This window comes from Setaria viridis, chromosome 1, assembly GCF_005286985.2.
Source record: "Setaria viridis chromosome 1, Setaria_viridis_v4.0, whole genome shotgun sequence".
NCBI classification, from domain to species: Eukaryota; Viridiplantae; Streptophyta; class Magnoliopsida; order Poales; family Poaceae; genus Setaria; species Setaria viridis.
Genome location: NC_048263.2, coordinates 37,838,798 through 37,858,538, shown reverse-complemented (window position 1 = coordinate 37,858,538; position 19,741 = coordinate 37,838,798). Strand labels below are relative to the sequence as shown.

Here is a 19,741-nt window from a genome sequence, read left to right as displayed (position 1 = left end):
AGTACTTCGGAGTTTGGACAGTAAAATGCTGCTGGAACTTATTCTGGCGAATTTCTGAATTTTTAACTTGAAATTCAGTTGGCCGTACAATTGATTCAGCGAAGAAATGCATTGCAAGAATTAGAAAAGAATCGGAAATAATGAAAGAACAAATCTTTGGATGCTTTTTCAATCAAGATGTGAGTTTCATGGACTCTATCAGACCACTAATAGTCTGCAGAAGTTTGATATCAGATAATTTTGCCAGGATTTTCAGCAAGTCAGTTTGATGTGTTTGCATCTGAATTTGACGTTACAGGCCCTGAAGCTTCCTGGTTGTTTGTGCTTGTAGCTTCTGCAGAAGAGGTTGGTGGAGCTGATTGAGATCCTGCTAAGATATGCGAACAGTAAGAAGATATCAGTTTTGCTGAAAAAAGTTATGTGTACGTTGTTTCTTTGCTGCAGTTGACTTATGTCAAAAGTAAACATATAATCTTCTGATACTAAGACTTCATAGTAACGGGTACCTTTTGACATTTGAATTATATTATAAACTAAAAAAATGTGTTTCTCTTGCTGGTTTCAGCACCAAAACTAACTGAAAAAGAATGATAGGAGTGGCATACCGGAAGCATCATCAGATTCCCTTGAGACTGTATGAGGGGGCAGCTGGAGTCTGAAATTAGGTGGGAGTGAAGACCCCGATGGGAAAGAACCCTCCATCTGTGCCGTTGGCTGCTGAAAGAATGGGGGCCGTGCAGGTTGCTGCATCGACGACGAGAAGCCAGTCCTTGGACTCGGGCCACCGGGCATGTACCCCATGTATTGGTATGGTGGTCCTGAAGGGGAGGTTGGACCATACATCTGAGGGTAGTAATGTTGCAGCACTTGAGGATTGTACAATGCCTGCTCATAGGTTTTCAGATTTGATGTTTTCAGTTAGGCTGCCAGGTTGTGCTAGTGTCTAATTCTAGTATAAAATATAACACGATGCTCAATATAATAAACAAAGGCACTATCATGCAGCTAACGTGAAGTTTCACTACTGAAAATTGTGTATTCTAAGAAGAGGATTTTTTTCAAAAATACCGAATTAAGAGTTTCAGACCATGGACAGTAAATAGTACAGTTTAACCTATTTTTCATAGGGTATTATTGCCGATTATTGCGGATGTATGGAGCAAGGAACAACTAGCATGCAAGTGATGGGAGTAAAAACAAACAAAATGACATTGAAGGGAGTAGATCAAATGGTGATTGGATTGCTTGCCTGTTGGAATGGATAATCAGGTGGGTACCAGTACCTGCAAAAGTTTACAGAACATCTTCAGTGCATTATAAAAGATTGATAGTGATTGAGCTGAGCCTGAGGCCCATCATTATCTCTCACTCCCACCAATTATCATGGCTGTAAAGCCCAAAATTATCTCAGACACTATTATATGTCGAGCTAAAATAAGGAGCTCATCATACAGTGGCCCCCTTTTCAGTCCTGGCATCGTAGTACTTCGTTTAATAGTTCATTAGGAAAAAGTTGCTTGCTGTTCATTGCTCACAACAACCTAAAAACGCCTAACCAGCTGGCAGGATGGTATCAGGAGTACTAACCTTACTACAAACAAAAAAATGTCAGGTAGGGGACCTATAAGTAAACATGTAATTCGAATAATATCATCCTTACAAATCCCAAGGAAACCAGTATAGTAACTTGCATAAGTGTAAAAACAGAATCTACGCAAGGAAACCAGTATAGTAACTTGCATAAGTGTAAAAACAGAATCTACGAAGTAGCAAAATTGTTCATGAAATCCTACTACAAATTTATGGTGAGTATTATATACATGCCAATGGATTGGTACGGAGGAGCACAGCAAATATCTGTGAAGCCAAGCATTACTAAGAGCAAGTATAATAGCATGTTGTAAGTAGGCTAAATGCTGAGGTGGAGGAGAGAGGAGAGGAGAGAGAAGAAGCACGCTGTAAACTTACAGCCCACTTAGACACAAAAACCAAGAAACTTTGTGAGAGAGACAAGTGGGTCTTATATTAATATTGAAGAGCTCACTAGTATATGGGTGGGTTGAGAGATAGGCTGCAAAGATACTTACAGCTAGTAGCCGGCTGTATTATTAGGGGGCGTTGGGATACTAGGTGCTAAATTTTAGCAGTGTCACATCGGATGTTCGGATGCTAATTAGGAGGACTAAACATGAGCTAATTATAAAACTAATTGCAGAACCCTTGTGCTAATTCGCGAGACGAATCTATTAAGCCTAATTAATCCATCATTAGCAAATGGTTACTGTAGCACCACATTATCAAATCATGGACTAATTAGGCTTAATAGATTTGTCTCGTGAATTAGACTACATCTGTGCAATTAGTTTTGTAATTAGCCTATGTTTAATACTCCTAATTAGCATCCAAATATTCGATATGACATTTGCTAAAAGTTTAGCAAGGGGGTATCCCCTTAGGGGGTGTTTGGCTCAAGGTGGCTAAAGTTTAGCCCTGTCACATCGGATGTTTAGATACTAATTAGGAGCATTAAACATAGTCTAATTACAAAACTAATTACACAGATGGAGTCTAATTCGTGAGACGAATCTATTAAGCTTAATTAGTCCATGATTTGACAATGTGGTGCTATAGTAACCATTTGCTAATGATGGATTAATTAGGCTTAATAGATTCGTCTCGCGAATTAACCTAGGGGCTTTGCAATTAGTTTTATAATTAGCTCATATTTAGTCTTCCTAATTAACATCCGAACATCCGATATGACAGGACTAAACTTTAATCCTGGTATCCAAACACCTCCTCTACGATATGAATGCAGCCATTTAACTCTGCAGGAAAACAACAAGGGGAAGAGAGTGTTTGCAGGGCAGGCAACCACAGCCCATGGTGGTCTGCTGTCCGGGGTAAGAGAGAAAGAGAGGAGGGCCGGACGGGACGGGACCACCAGAGTTGAATTGCCCAAGCTGAGCTGCTGTCTGCCTCCCATTGGCCCAAATTTAATGGGCCTATCTCAGGGCCCAGCAGAAGAGGCATGGGGACACGTGGGCCCATCTGCGCGGCTTGGCAACTGAACCCACCTGTCCAATTAAGGAAAACGATAACGGAAAGCTGTGGCGTGAAAGGAACATGACCCTGATTCCATGAAAGTGAAACCCAGGCAGCAGTCAGCTACTCATCTCAGGCAAATGGAACCTCGACAAAGACCAATGCCTTTTCGCTGTTCTCGTCCCGCACAAGAGCAGCTCAAATGACTTGCTTTTCTATCACAACTCCATCTGCTTGCCTCTGAGGTCAGTTCAGCATGCAAAAGTCTCTGAACTAAAACCCTGCCCAGAGCATCAAAATTCATGCCGTGAAACTGCACGGCTCTCCCAAACTCCAAATCGTCCCAAAAGGCAGCCACTACGAACGACGTGGAGTTGTCACGACCTAACGAGTAACGCCGGCTATCCTCTCCGGATCAGAACAAGAATTGAGAAAGAGAACACAATGACAAGGCGCTGAAATGGACATGTGCCGCCGCTGTCAATTGAAAAATTCAGAGTTGCAGCGTGCTCGGATCCCACGATGACGACGCGCAGCTCCGGTGATACATTACACGCATGCACGCACGCGCACTCGATATCGACGCACGCGTATGCAGTGCTCGACTGCTCGTATCACCCGCGCATCATCGTGAGCTGAGCTCAGCTGAGCTGTGCGTATTGGCTCCAGGGATTTTAAGGCAGAACAGCTGAAACGTATAGGAGATAGGGGCACTCACCCGTACTGGGGATGGTAGAACACGGCGGCGCCGTGAGGCGGGGTCATCTGCGACGGCACCCTGTAGGGCGGACCAAGCTGCGGCTGATCCTGCATGTGGGGCCCCCGGGCTCCTCCTCCTCCTCCTCCTCTACCTGCAGGGAAACGGTGGTGGCAATGGCATGTTAAACAGCAGGGTGCAGAGGACGCAGCGCGCACCAAACAAATAATACACCGAGCAGCATAACATAGTACAGTGCAGAGCAGAGCAGGCGTACGCATGTTGCATGCATGTATTGTGGACAGGAGAGCATCGCTTGCAAGAACAGTTGTGTGGCCTGTGCAAGGGAGGTATCACCATGTGCCCTGCGCTGGACTGGGTTTGACTGACCAGAAGGGCTCTGGTTTCTTTCAGGGCATGATGGCTTGGCAAACCTACGCTTTTCTATGTTTTGGATAAATAAAAAGATAACACTGCTTCAAAAAGAAATCAAATCTGTTTCTTACTGCATTTGGTCTAGAATAATAGAAGAAAGAGGTTTCTTTAAGTGAGCACTGCTAGATTAGCACAGCGCCAAATGCTTCAAGGCTGTCCTAGCTAGCCAGCACTTGAACCTACTCCAATCTGGTGCTGCATTATTGTGTTTGTGCTGTAATACACTGAACAGTTTTGCAGAAATAGTATGCCAATTTGTTCTACCGTGAAACGGAGAAAGAAGAGCAATGCCATTATAACCCAGCTTATTCGAAAAGCGCCGTACCAACTGTATCATATCAAATCAAAAAGAAAAATAAAGATGAAAACACCACAATTTGGAATCCTAGCTAGGTTATCAGGCGTATATCGAGAGGCTCATATTGAAATGAAGGATTGCAAGGAAAATCTTCTATCGAGCGAATCAGATCGGAGGAAGAGAAGCAAAAAAAAAAGGTGCATCAAACCATCGGCACAACTATTTCCATGCACAGAATCGGGCATCTATTCCTCCAGTGGTTGACACTCAACCGGGTCAAAGTCTGAAAGACTACAGGAAAGGGTGTGTAGTACTAGTATATGCTGCCGAACATTTTGTAAAGCCATGCATCGGTTTTCACTAGAAAAGAAAGGCGGCTGGATGGATTCCCCGATTCTCCAGCGATAATTTCCACCCCTTTACACCTCACTGTCGCTGGAACGATGCAGCATACCACCAGTTGCATGCTCGCGGTCAATGCAACTTGGTCTTTCTCTGCAGGCAAAGAGGAAAATAGTACCAGCCCCACAAAGCCCTCCCATAACCGCCATTCTGCCAAGATGCTACCGGCATCGATCTTGCACACCAAGCAGCCGTTCACCCAAATGCCTGGACCAACTCTCCAACTCCAAAAAAAATGCCTAGAAGCTACTAGGGTCTGTTTGGAACGAAGAATTAGAAGAAGTCCTGGAAAAAAAAATCTCCAAAGGTAGTGGCACCCAGATTTCATGGCTGAAATACATGCGTGAGCGTGACTAGACTTAACAAGGTGGGGGGTGGGGGTGAGCAGACCAGGTAGCGTGCAGCGGATGCAGCGAATTAGGGGGCAGCCACTGCAAGGCCAGGCTGGGCAAGCACAGCCATGAGCCCATGAGATGAGATGAGACCATGACGACTCGTGAGGCCGTGAGCCATGAGCCATGGTTTGATTAGTGCCTGCTGCCTTCCCCGTCCCAATGCAGAAATAGTAGTGGCCGTCCTGGTTCCCGTGTGCTGGCGCCCAGTGTTTCACCAGCTGGGCAGCGGTGGGCCCCCACCCATCTGCCAATAATCCCCCTCCCCCATGGGAGAAATCAGGAGGAGAACACGGTTGCCCTAATCAAGCTTATCCGGTAAATCGCCGTACGGCCGCCGGCGCTAATGATGCCCCGGTTATTACTGCCATGCACATGCGCGTGCCTTGCGAGAGCAAGGGAAAGTAAAAAAGAAAAACAGAGAGAGGCAGGAGGAGCATTGATTTGGTTTGGTTCCTCGGGTCGCTCACCTCTCGCCTGCGCGGCGGGCCGCGGCGGGCCGAACGCCGCAATGTTGCAGTTGGCGCGCCGCCCGGCGATCACCGGGTTCGGGTTCTGCACAGCCCGCGCCGCCGAGTCAGGGTGCCGGAAGATCACCTGCGATGCGGAGACGACACATGGATGCATCTGGTGAGAATCGATCTGAGGCCAAGCGCTCGCGGCCGATCGGTCGGAGCACGGCACGCAACATATGGCAAGATGAGGGGAAGAAGCAAAGGAGGGGGTCGTCGAGTCGACTTACGAAGCCGTAGCCCTTGGAGCGGCCGGTCTCGCGATCGGTGATGACGACGGCCTCGAGTATCTCGCCGTAGGCCTCGAAGTGCTGGCGCAGCCCGTCGGACGGCGTCTCCCACGCCAGGCCGCCCACAAACACCTTGGTCAGCGTCGTGTCGCCGAACCGCGACCGGTTGTGGTACGGGGCCCCGCCCCCGGAACCCCCGCCGCCACCACCGCCGCCGCCCGGGGGCGCGTGGGCCGGGGACCCGCCGGCGCCAGAGGAGGACGATGAAGCCGCAGCCATCTTACGTTGACGCCGCACGCTCGCTCGCTCGCACCGTATGTATCTGCCGCCGGCGTCTCGTCTCCCCTCCGGTGTCTGGGACTCGCTCTGGACTTGCTAGTCCCCGATCGATGATGATCTTTGTGGCCGGGGACAAAAGGGCCGGGAGAGCAAAACTAAACCCGCCCGGACTCTGCTAGTGGTTTCGGGCGGGCCGGATTGCTAGGCAGAGAGACCTGGCCTCCTGCGGTTGCCCCCTCCCCTTAGGTTTCCTAGTATACTTCTCCCCTTCCATAACCTCCCGGTCTCTCCACCTCACAAGAAAGCAAGAGCAAGGATATGTCAAGAGGGGAGAGGGGAGAGAGATGGCAAGGCAGGCGGCCAGCCGAGGAGAAGGGGGGCCGTGGCTGGGCGCTGCGCTGGAAGAGAGGGGTTCGGGTGTGGGATGACAGCTGCTGCATGACCCTTTCTAGTTTCTAGTCTCGTTTCCGGTGGACTAAAATAAGCACCTGCAACAACGCCAGCCTCCTTGTTCTCCATACCAATTTCTTTATGATCCCTCCCTCGCCGCGCGGTGTGCTGCCACCTTCCCCCACTTGGGTGGGCGTCCTCCCTGTCGCTCTCGCCCGGGCGACCACCCCGAGCCCGGAGCCCACCCCGCGCGCGCGCACAAACGGCGACGGCGTAGCGGGATGCGTTCGCGCGCGCGCGCATCGCATCGGCGCAGACCGCGCTGGACTGGAGGGAGCCGTCGCCGAGTTGCCGTCGGCGGCTGGCCTAGCCGACTAGGCGAGTAGCCTAGGCTAGACTCTAGGGTGCGCCTAGTTGGCGTAGTTGTTCGCTGCTACACTAGTCGCGGCGGAGTTGCTTCCTTGCCCGCATCGGCTACCCCCGAACGAAGCTTTGGTTGCTTTTGCCATCGATGTGATCAGGTGTGGACAGGCGGACACACACGCTAGCCATTCTAGCTGGAGCAAGAGAGAGGAAAAAATCGAAAGCCAAGTGTGTAATCATTAACAAAGGTCGTCTCCGCTGCACGGTGTCGCCATTGATAACTTTGCTAGTGACGTGATTAATTGAGAGGATTCCCGTACGAGATCGTTGCCGACTCCGATCCATGCTACGCGGTTACACGGTTATGTGGAAAAACATTCTTTTGATGAAAAATCACGAAAGAGTACGAGCGGATTGCATGAAAGCGAGCAAGATCAGCTACTCTACTTCCGAGTTGACCATGCTGGAGATGGTCCCTTTTTTACTATTGATTTTGGCGAGGAGGGGAATTAAATGCGGTTCATCGTTATCCACAAGGTTGGGGCCTGGGGGCAGTGAGTCACCAGCCACGTCATCACGCAAAGCTTTGTTGATGAAGCCCGGTGCTGTGGCCTAGAACGCACTCGAAAATTTTAAAAGACATGTTGGGCTTGACCTCTCTCTCGCACGAGTTCTTGATCGGCCGTGGCGCGCAAATTGGTGGCCTGCGTCTGCGACCCTGGCGTTGGTTCGGCGCATGCTTTTGTCCTCTTGGCTCCGGACAAGTCATGTTTCAGAGTTTGGTTCGCCGAATTACTCGACGTGTCCATAGCGCGTCGTCGATTCAGTAACTCTGTAACTGACTGGATGTGTTCCCATGACAGTGCGAGTTTTGTTGCTCGATGATGGTACTTAGTAGCATTCCTAACATCCGCAATAGTAGCCACTATAAGGTAGTGGATCCAAGATAGCATGTTTGGACTTAACGACTGTTATTGTCCACTATTAATTGATATTGCGACCACTATTACTGATATTAGACCACTGTTTGCTACATTTATGATTCAAGGGATATATGAATATGAATCAAATGGTAATTAATAATGTTTAAAAGGATTATGTACATAATGATGAAGAATTATGAGATGAAAAATAAATTTTTTATTTATTGATATGAGAATTTAATGATAATATATATCCACACATCTTAATTATATCTATTTATCTGCGATTCTTACCATAAAATGTAATGGCTAACTTAAAGTTTTAATTTTTTAAAGTAAATTTGATGTTAATATTCATATACGCTCTAAATTGTGACTATTTTTTGAATTCCGCTACTGGGACTTAGCATCCGTTGTAGCATCCGTTATTCGCGATCCGCTATACCGACCCTAATCCGCTATCGTACCGCTAAATACTATTTAGTATCTTGCTTGCCACTATTGTACGCGGGATCGCCTGTTCGGAGCTAGCGGCTGCACTGCTGAAACTGAAAAGCCCGAAACCGAAACCCTTTGGGCGCAGACGATGCGGCCGGGGATATCAGAACACGCAACTGGTGATAGCAACAGACAGGCATGCACGCCGCCCCCGTCGACCTTTCCGCGGGTTTCACCACCAACCTGTCCAGACGGATAGCGCTCGCAAAATACTCCCAACAACGCCGGTCCCCGCCCAGGATTAACATTGTTTAATCCCCCTTTTCCTGCGTCGATCGATCGGCCATTAGCAAACGAGGCGAGCGAGGCTAATCCGCCCGTCGCTGTCAGCCGTCAGACGGGCCTACTAAATCCCCATGCGAGCACTAGCATTGGCTGGCCACCGGTCGGTTTCTTTAACGGCAAGCAACGAGGAGGGCAGGAAGAGGCCGCTGGAGGTCTGTCTCGTAGGAAAAAACCACGGGGCCAAACGCGAAGGACAAGGCCTTGTTGGAATGCACGATCCGTCGATCGCCACCCGACGAATAGTCAGCTGTATTACTTACTCTATCTAATCGCTCCGGGTTTCGGTTAGTAATGTGGCGAGTGAATCTTAGCTGGTGGCTGGCTGGTCGCGGTGGCGAATGAATGTCCATCAGCCGTGTAGCGGATATGGCTTTGTTTATCGCTGGTGCTTCGCATTGTTTAGTCGCTGCGCACCTGGCGTCTCTTTCGGGGGTTTCTTTTGTTTGTTGTCAACTCGCGCGGCGGGGATCGATCGCTCTTTAGCGCGCGGCGGCCGCGGCTTCCGCGCCAGCCAGCCGGCACGAAGCTTGCCGCGGCACGCCACGCGCAAAGAGTCCGTTTGTTTCGCGGCGAGCCGGCAGAGGCAACTGCTGTTGCCGGGAGGACGCGATCGAACTGCTCCGGCAGCTGGCAGACGCGACGGGCGTACGAGCGCCGAGAAATACCCGAATCGCGGTGCCATAACTTGGCCTGCCCGTAGCCGATGATGACCTGTGTTCTGATCGGTATCTTTGCCGCTGTGGCCGGCCCTGTTCTTTTCAGAAATTTTAGCAGCAGAGATCGTGTCGAGCTGTACGTCGATCTTATTAGCTGCAGTCTTGTGGTACTAGGCTGGACGTACACCGCCGGCACCTATAGTAAAGCTTGGAGGGAGTGATGCGTACGGCGAACAGGAACGCGATGCGATCAGGCCAGAGCTTAGAAGATATCTCTTCATGTGGTACGTACAATGCATGCATGGAGAATGGAATCACGGGAATGGCTTTACTGTGTCGGCAGTATCCGCGCTTTGGTTTGTTTCATCAGTGTCTTGTATGTACGGTGATTCACTTGCACTGTGGTGGAAAATTTTGCCTCGTCCAAATGCTGCAGACTGGCCGCCATTGCTGGATTCTTGACGACTGCACTGAGCTACACTACATTAATGGGAATGGTGGGAGGAAGGCTGCAACACAAGCCTGCGCAACGGGGGCGGTCCACCCGTAGCAGGCCTATGGGCGCATGGTTGCGGCCCGATGGGCTAACTCCGAAGCCCACATGGCCAGCAATCCAACATGCTTGGGCTTTAAAGCTGTGCTACCTTGACTACCATCAGCCTATTACTTCACCGTTGGGCAAGACTATAGTATATATGACTTTTCGAGCATCGATTCGTCCACTAATACTATCATCAATGCATGATAGTAGTATAGTACCGACAATAGTGGACTGGTGGGTGGTGGGTATATGGTTGTACAGTTTTGTTCAGGACTTGGCTTCTGGGCCAACCTGTACTTTCAAACAGCGTAACATCTTATGTTAACACACGGGAGAAACACCCTCTGATCTCCTGATTGTAAGTGAGGGATAAGGGCAGGCTACTGGTCGGCCCAGGTAGGTGGGTCCGTCCGACCATGCCGTGTGGGTCAAGACATGAAAACACGTGGAGCACAAGTCAGGAGGTCGGATGAACGGATTCCGTCCGGATATCACGGAATACTTATTGTGAATCGATTCGGATTGCTTTTCATGTAACAACCGACTAGGATTAGATCCTATCCGATTGTAACCCTAGATCGTCAGCCTATATAAGGCGGCTAGGGACGCCTCCTAAGGGGACATCAATTCTTCACATCCCATACCAGCAATACAATCCACCAGAACACAGGACGTAGGGTATTACTCTCCGGAGGTCTGAACCTGTCTAAACCTTGTGCCCTTGTGTTACCATTCAAACTTTTGGTCTTGTGATCTCCCCGTCTACAAATATACCACATGGGTAACCCCCTCGTGGACTGCCGGCCACTAAATCCGACAGTTGGCGCGCCAAGTAGGGGTGATCGTGAGATCCTCCCCAACGAGCTCGAGGCATCCTGCCCCGGCGTCATCTTCACCGAGAGCATGAAGGACTTTCTCGCCAAACAAATCCAGCTCCGCTTCGGGAGCATGCTGATGGACTCCAACTCCATCGTCTCCTTCGCCGACTCGGCGACCTCTGCTAGCTCGGCATCCGTCGGATCTGCACCGACAGAGCAAGTCTTCACCCAAGGATCATCACACCGCTTGCCCAGCAGGTTGGCGATCTCTATCTCTCGGAGAGGGTCTCACACATCCTCGCGGCAACCCGCCCACCCACACCCACCGATCTAATCGCGGGGCTAGATCGTATTATCAACACCATTGCTGAGTGCATCAACCACTTAGAGGCGGCACTACGCCCTGGAAGATCGGCGCGGGGAACCATGTGCCTCTTTTGGTATCAAGAACTCGGTTGTCGTGTTTTCCGAAAAACTCGGGCAGTCTTTCCAGATTCAATCCGACGTCCCACGCGAACCCACCCAATTTTCGGACTGCAGCGAGTTCCAGGTCCCTCAATTCGTCCTAACCCTAAACCCTTACGGTGAGGGCGATGACGGAAGCTCCACGTCACTAGATCGGGAAGTCTTCGCTGTCTCTGCCGACGAACCTCCTCGTGATGGCAAAACTTCTTCCCGGGAGGAAGGGTGCACCGAGAGGAATCGAGATCGCGGCAAGCGCTGCCAACAGGAACGAGCCGAGCCAGTCTGTCAGCCGCCTGCTGCCCCCGCAGCGGCTGGTGCACCGCCCGTCCTACCGGCACCTAACAACAGACACAAGAACAACCAAGGGTGCACTGGAGGTTGACGCAGGCATCCCTTACGTGCCCGCAGTCTGTAGGCCGACCTCGAACAAGCCAGTCATGATGTCTTCACCACACCCCATGCCAACCTGGGGGCTTTTTTTGCTGATATGGAAAACCTTCCGGATTCAGAGCAACTGCAGTGGATCTAGGCGCAACTCCGTGTCGCTAACGCCTAGATCAAGGAAAAGGCTTGAGCCCCAGCATGCTCAAGGAGCCGATCATCGTACTCTAGATCTACATCTATTTGGTACTCCCAAAGCCGATCTACTCAGAGTAGATCCGATCATAGCTGAGCCGATCACGGTCGCCGAAGGGGAAGTCGGCTGGAGCCCATTCAAGAGGAGGAGGTGGACCGGTCCCAGGGCAATGACCACCATCCTGACGACGACGACCGTCGACCAGATAACCACCACCACGACAACCGCCACCGTGACGGATGAGGAGACGGCGAACACCGCGGCTGGCCTGGTCGGCAACCTAATCGTAACCTCCGTGACAACCTCAACAACCGCCACGACCTTCGTGGTGAGCTCAACAACCATCACTGGGAGCGAGATGAGGCAGAGCTCCGACGGCGCGCCTAGTACGATCGCGACTTCGGCGTTTCGGGGGTCGGCAGGCAGCCAAACCGCAACGTGGAGCAAGAGGCCCGCAACCGTCGGGAGTAGAAGCTACGCTGCCACGACAATTAAAATCATCGCTATGGCGCCCCTGGCGACGCCCACAATCCACCCGAGCATGACAACAACGCACGTCCCTGGGCCCTACCGATACAATATCGCCTCATGAAAGACGATGACATGGACATCGACGGGTTCGCCGCGTTCACCCCCCGCCTCAGGGCTGTCTAGTGGCCACCCACTTCAAGGCAGCCATCAATGAGAAGTATAATGGTTGCTTCGACCCGACGATCTCACTAAAGACGTACTACACCGCGATCAAGGCTGCAAATGACACCTACGACTAGATGGCCGCCTCCTTCCCAGTGGTGATGGGAAGCGTATCTCTCCTATGGCTCGAGAACCTCCCACAAGTCTGCATCGACACTTGGGGTTAGCTTGCCATATCCTTCACCCAAAACTATCAGACTACTTACATCTGACCTGGAAACACAGAAAACCTCGACCAAGTCCACCAGCAGAAGAACAAAACTCTCCACGAGTATGTTAGCCGCTTCTTCGACAACCGCAACGCTGGCTGGCGTTGAGGACCGCGACGTCATCTGGTATGTCCGCACTGGCCTCAATAACTGCTCGATGTTCCGTACCATGATCCAGGTTGCTCCTAAGACGGTCGGACACATGATGCAGATCGTAAGTCTCTCCCGCAGTCTAAGCATGATGCGCACATAAGAGCTATGTGTATTAGATATCTTTTAGATTGACTCTAGTGCAAGTGGGAGACTGTTGGAGGTATGCCTAGATATTCCATTGTATCCATATTTTATATTGTGTTCCTTGAATATCCATTAAAGGATACTTGAATTGATTTTCAATTATGTGAATTGTGTGTGAAACCCTTTACTTGTATGGTTATTCTAAAAGTTGTCCCTAGTCGGAGTTCATATGAGGACACACATGAATATTAGACTAGCACATGTATTAGTTGATGACTATGTTTCACAAATCATGGATATGGAGATGTCAAACTAATAATGTGGGCACGCGTCGAGACATGTGTTAGGACTGACCCAACGCGAGTTACATAGTTCTCTCTTTACACAACGTGTACGCTTTATCCTTAGACCTGAGATTGTCGTATGTACTCAACATGTGGATCGACTTACTTAGGGGCTATCAAACGTTACACTGTAACTGGGTAGTTATAAAAGTAGTTTTCGGGTTTGTCACGAAGCATGCTGTGAAGCATGGTCAGTCGAGATGGGATTGGCCCCTCTCTATTTGAGAGAGACATCTCTGGGCCCCTCGAGTGATCGGATCCGGAAATGCATGGCCATGCTACGTGAGGTTAAGAGTTAATCTAGAAAGGGATTTCGAATCACAGAATCGAGAAAGAGAGGTCGGCTTGAAGGTAGACCAAATATCGTGAGGCAATGGGAATAGCATGTACATGATGTTGTGATGGTTCGCCTGATATGATCTTCGTGTGTGTATAGGAGTTGGACATCTTCCTAGAGGCCGCTACCAACTATTGGGCGAGTAGAAGTATTCGTGCCATGTCTATACGTATACGAACCTATAGGATCATACACTTAAGGGGCTGGAAGCTTAATGAGGATTTGATCCGAATTAGACCAGGTTAAGGAGTACTAATGGATCTCGAACCTAGAGGCCCGTTAGGAACCCCTATCTATTGAGGGGTGGGGGGCGCCCTAGGGTTTAACCCTTTTTGGCCGAACCACAGCCGCACCCGTTCCCACGCCCTCGCCTTTGTTGCAACTCGGCGGACTTTTGCTACGCTTCCTTCCCGCACCTGTGGATACCTTGGAGGTGTTGCATCTGCAGCACTTGGACGAGCCGCCGCACAATAGCTCTGACGAGGAACCTGACGAGTCGGCGCACGAGGAGGACGTCGCTGCACATGGACGAGCTGCTAAGGAGCTGCTCGACGTTGATGTGTGATTGACTACACTGCCCCGACACGCTTCATCAACTTCCGCATCTGGGCGTCTAGTGGTAATCCCGTGATCCACATACGACAGTTTTCCTGGTTTACGCGGTAGAAAGTTTTGTTTTGCGCTAAGCGTAGCCTACCTCGTATCCCACAAAATGCACTTTCAGTTATATTTAGATTGTTTTTTCTACGGAAACAATATATCATTTTCTTGACCATTGGACTGATTACTTTAATCGCTTCAATGCTCAGGGGCTACTCCATATGGAGTGCATCTTGCGACGCCCTTCATGTGCTTCCTTTCGATCAACAGGATGCCAGACATCCCGGAGCTCGACAGTCGCATAGCCATGCACATTTGGTCATATGCCTGTGGAAGCTTCAATTTTCTTCCTTTTTTGAACACTACGTAGCCTCTCCATCATTATGACAACACCGTATCTTGAGCCGAGTTCATTACAAGTTTCGTTGCGCATCCCGTCAGGTTCTTGTTTGACTCCACATCGCTCGGGGGCTTGAGGGATAAGGATACCCATGGGTCCCTACCGACCAGGATACTGGTTGGCCCTAGCAAGTGGGCTCACTCGATCATACCGTGCGGGCCAAGGCATGAAAATGCGTGGAGCACAAGCCAGGAGGTCGGGCGAACGGATTCTACCCGGATATCACGGGATACTTGTAAACCGATTTAGATTGCTTTTCATGTAACAACCGACTAGGATTGATCCTATTCGATTGTAACCCAAAGTCGTCAGCCTATATAAGATGGTCAGGGATGCCTCCAGGGACATCAACTCTTCGCATCCCAAACCAGTAATACAATCCACCAGAGGTCCAAACCTGTCTAAACCTTGCGCCCTTGTGTTACCATTCGAGCTCTTGATCTTGCGATCTCCACTGCCTACAAATCTACCACCTAGGTAACCCCTGGTGGATTGTCGGTCCGATAGTATGGCCCTGTTTGGCATGGCTCCAACTCCGGGTGGAGCTGCTCCACTCCAGAACTCCACATGGAGCCAGCTCCGCTCCAAAACTCCAGAACAAAAATGAGGTGTTTGGCTAGATGGGTGCTCTCAGCTCCAAAAAAGATCGATTTCAGTGTGGATTGCCATTGTTGGCCCCCAATTAAGGCCCCACTTGTCATCCTCTCTATCCCATCTTCTTCTTCCCCTTTTTCCACTGCACTGTGCCGCACACGGGAGACCCTCCACGGGCGGCGGGGTGGGTAGCGACGGGGCGGCGGGCGGCGACGGGCGACGACAGGCGGCGGGGTGGGTGGCGGCGGGCGACGACGGGCGGCGGGCGCGGCGACGGGTGGCGGGCGCGGCGACGGGCGACGGGCGGCGGCGGGCGACGGGCGCGGCGGCGGGTGGCGACGGGCGAAGGGCGACGGGCGACGGGCGGCGGCGGGCGACGGGCAGGGCTCTGGCGGCGAGTGGGGCTCGGGAGAATAGAAGGGAGAATAGAATGAAACGTTTTTTGTGTAACCAGTGGTATTGGTGGGTAATTACCCACCAACTCTACGAGAAGGTTCGAAAGAGAGGTTTCTGGAGCAGCAAAAGAGGTGCTCCAAAACTCCACCTCCATTTGCACTACAGCTCCATGGAGTTGGCAACTCCATGGAGTTTTGAAGTTGGGGTGTTTGGCTGAATTTTTTGATGAAGTTGCTGGAGTTTAGGAGTGGAGCCGTACCAAACAGGGCCTATATGTAGGTTACTTTTAGCTTTCCCAACTCTCTATTAAACACGGGCCATTATAATGATTATTAAGCAAGTTTTATTTTCTTCTCATAAGTTTTTTATATATCGAGAAAACTCATACAGAGACGAAAATAAAATTATCCCTTTATATATGAAAAAACACATGATTCCATTCGTTCTACGTCCAAGTACTTTTAAAAATAGAATTGACACATCCCGTCTTACGCCGTCCCACGAACCAAACACACCGTCAGTTACCACGGCCAAATTACCACACATCGGCTCAAGCTGATTCATTACCCCTGCCAGAGACGCGTCTGCGTATACTGTCTTCGCGTCAATTACGTCGGTCACGTAAAAATAGAAATACGCTTACTAAGTTGTTTTACGTCCACCAAGATTGCAACTCTTCTGCTCTTCCCCTCCGACTCCCCCCAATCCCGTTGCTTCCGCGGCTCCGCCCTAGGCCAACCCCTGAACCCTCCCAAATCCCCCAAATTCCCCGCTCCCACCCGCCGTGCTCCCCCGCCGCAACCCTCGTCCCCTCGCAGTCGCAGGCCCCAATGGAGGAAGGCAGCGAGGCGCAGCCGCCGCACCCACCCAACGCCGAAGCCGTGGAGCAGCCACCCCCCGTCCCAATGGACCAAGACGAGGGCCGGGAAGCAGCCGCGGAACCCATGGAGGACGGAGAAGCCGCCACCGCAGATGCCTCCGAGGCTGCGGATCCCATGGAGGACGGGGAAGCGGCAGGAGACTCCGCGGCGGCCGCGGAGCCCATGGAGGACGACGCGCCCACGTCCTCCCCGACCCCGTCGGCGCCATCCGCCACCGCGGCCGTCGACGACTCCACCATCGCGCGGAAGCGCCGCCGGCGGAAGAAGCAGTTCCCTGGTATGATTCCCACGGCCGGCGTCCGCGTCCTCCGTGGATCCTCCTCCTCCTACACCCACAACGCGTCGCATCTGACCGGCGTCCCGCGCCGCCGGGGGCGGCCCCCGACCTCCTCTTCCCTCCGCCTCGCCCGGGAGCTCGACTCCGAGGCCCTCATCGCTCTCGCCGCGGGGTTCCCTGCGGACTCCCTCTCCGAGGACGAGATCGCGGCCTCCGTGCTCCCACGCATTGGCGGCGCCGAGCAGTCCAACTACCTCGTCGTTCGCAACCACATCGTCGCGCTCTGGCGCTCTAATCCCCTTTCCCCCGTCGCAGCCAACGCCGCGCTTGCTTCCATTCGCTCTGAGCACGCGCCCCTTGTTGCCGCGGCGCATTCCTTCCTGTCCGAGCACGCTTACATCAATTTTGGCCTTGCCCCCGCTGTCCTCTCGCTTCCCCCACGGCCTCCTCCCTCCTTTCCTCCCCCATCCGTCCTCATTGTTGGTGCTGGCCTTGCCGGTCTCGGCGCCGCACGCCACCTCATAGCATTAGGCTTCAAGGTGGCCGTCATTGAAGGTCGGCTCCGTCCGGGCGGCCGTGTGTTTACCAAGACAATGCGTTCTTCTGCTGCAGAGTATCCTGACACTGTTGCTGCTGCTGATCTTGGAGGCAGCGTGCTCACCGGAATCAATGGGAATCCCCTTGGTGTCATTGCACGGCAGCTTGGATTCCCGCTCCACAAGGTGCGGGACAAATGCCCACTGTATCTCCCAGATGGCCGCCCAGTTGACCCTGACATGGATGCTCGTGTTGAGGCTGCTTTTAACCAGCTTCTGGACAAGGTTTGCCAGTTGAGGCAGGTGATTGCAGATGGTGTACCACATGGTGTTGATTTGTCCCTAGGCATGGCACTTGAGGCATTCCGAGCAGCGCATGGTGTTGCTGCTGAGCATGAAGAAAGGATGCTTCTGGACTGGCATCTGGCAAACCTGGAGTATGCTAACGCTGCCCCTCTTGCTGATCTCTCCATGGCCTTCTGGGACCAGGATGATCCATATGAAATGGGCGGAGATCACTGCTTTATTCCTGGTGGAAATTCTCAGTTTGTCCGTGCACTTGCTGATGGCATCCCAATATTCTATGGACAGAATGTGCGAAGGATACGGTATGGGTGTGATGGTGTGATGGTGCACACTGATAAGCAGTCGTTCCGTGGTGATATGGTGCTCTGTACAGTTCCTCTTGGCGTGCTCAAGAAGGGTAACATCAAGTTTGTGCCTGAGCTGCCAGCTCAGAAGAAAGAGGCCATCCAAAGATTGGGTTTTGGTCTGCTCAACAAGGTTGTGATGTTGTTCCCTTATGATTTCTGGGATGGTAGGATTGATACATTTGGTCACTTGACAGAAGACTCTGGTCAGCGTGGCGAGTTCTTCCTGTTCTACAGCTATTCTTCTGTCTCAGGAGGGCCATTGCTCATTGCCCTTGTTGCTGGGGAATCTGCAGTCAAGTTTGAGCAGGCTTCACCAATGGAAAATGTTGAGAAGGTGCTGGAAACACTTAGGAAAATCTTTTCACCCAAGGGGATCGAAGTTCCAAACCCATTGCAAGCAATATGCACTCGATGGGGCACTGACAGCTTTACTTATGGATCATACTCATATGTGGCTATTGGCGCTTCTGGTGATGACTATGACATTTTGGCTGAGAGTGTGCATGATAGAGTTTTCTTTGCTGGGGAGGCAACAAACAGACGGTATCCCGCTACAATGCACGGAGCCCTGCTTAGTGGGTATAGGGAGGCTGCTAACATTTTAAGAGCAGCTAGAAGGAGAGCTAAAAAGGTGGACTCTCCTGAGAAAATGGATATTAATGTTGAAGTAAAAGTGGATGCCAACGGTGAAGTCAAAGGCAATGTTAAAGATATAGATAGCAACATTGATTTGGATGATCTCTTCCGTTCTCCTGATGCTGCATTTGGGGGGTTCTCAGTTCTCCATGACCCATCTACCTCTGAACCCGATTCAATTTCCTTGCTGCGTGTTGGAATTGGTGCTAGAAAGTTAGGTTCTGGTTCACTTTTCCTCTATGGATTAATAATGCGAAAGAATGTAGCTGTGTTGGCTGCAGTTGAGGGTGATGAACGACGGTTGAGTACAATGTACCGAGATTTTGGGACAAGACTTGTGGGATTGGATAGCTTGGGTGATGCTGGAGAAAGCCTTATCTCTCGGATAAAGGCTGCTGCTAGGAAACAATACAAAAAGTATGCTTGGATGGTCAACTCTCACCTGTAATAGTTTTCAGCTCTGAGCGCTGAGTTCTTATGCTCGGCACGGTTACTGACCTCTGCAATTCATTCATTTGATCAATTGCCTAATTTCTATCGTCTCTCATCAATGTGTAAGTTCTGCCATGTTGTGCTGAACTGCTGATAAACCAGCAGAGAATTATCAAAGATCATATCACCACATCAAACAATGTGTGATTCTGATCAGCTTCTTGTTCATAACTGGTACACTTCTCATAAAGTAGTGTAGGTACGTTATTGTTTACACATGCTGCCTCTCTGTGATGTAGAATTTGTTACTTTCTTAGCATGTGATCTGACCTTAGTGGGGTTAAGATTTATCCGGATGAGTTGTTCCACCTATAATGTCATGGGAAACGTGGAGAACAAAAGGTGAGGTTCTTGATGACCTTAGCATATTAATATTCTGGTGAGCTATACATACTTATGGCTCATGTTCTGTGTACATTTTCTTCCCAATTTGTATTCTGTTTCCATGATTTTATGTGTCATTTAGAGGTTCCATGTTAGTTTTCTTTTTTATTTTGTTGAATATTGTGCTCTTCAAAATTTTCTGATTCAGTTGAGGTTCGAACAAAATTATAAGGATTTTGATCCCGATCCCCACTATCCATACAAGCACTCAGTAACATTTCTAGAACAATTTGGTCAGTGAGATCATCCATCCTTCTAGCTATCAT

General features: G+C 50.7%; 2 protein-coding genes across 3 annotated transcripts; one reads left to right on the top strand and one right to left on the bottom strand.

Moving 5' to 3' along the window:
- Positions 1-26: 26 nt before the first annotated feature.
- LOC117838599 (probable RNA-binding protein ARP1) lies at positions 27-6,825 on the bottom strand. Of its 2 annotated transcripts, none has more exons than XM_034718697.2 (6): positions 6,012-6,825; positions 5,740-5,866; positions 3,764-3,896; positions 1,250-1,283; positions 606-885; positions 27-367 (listed from the first exon to the last, which is right to left on the bottom strand). In XM_034718697.2, the coding sequence occupies exons 1-6, from the start codon at positions 6,288-6,290 to the stop codon at positions 261-263; spliced, it is 960 nt and encodes a 319-aa protein (XP_034574588.1). In that variant the 5' UTR covers positions 6,291-6,825; the 3' UTR covers positions 27-260. The 2 variants fall into 2 exon arrangements, with proteins under 2 accessions (XP_034574588.1, XP_034574577.1); XM_034718686.2 differs by having other exon boundaries at positions 27-370; positions 6,012-6,818.
- A 9,482-nt stretch (positions 6,826-16,307) lies between these two features.
- Positions 16,308-19,262, top strand: LOC117838574 (lysine-specific histone demethylase 1 homolog 1). The gene has a single exon (XM_034718656.2). The coding sequence runs from the start codon at positions 16,447-16,449 to the stop codon at positions 19,045-19,047; it is 2,601 nt and encodes an 866-aa protein (XP_034574547.1). The 5' UTR covers positions 16,308-16,446; the 3' UTR covers positions 19,048-19,262.
- Positions 19,263-19,741: the final 479 nt, after the last annotated feature.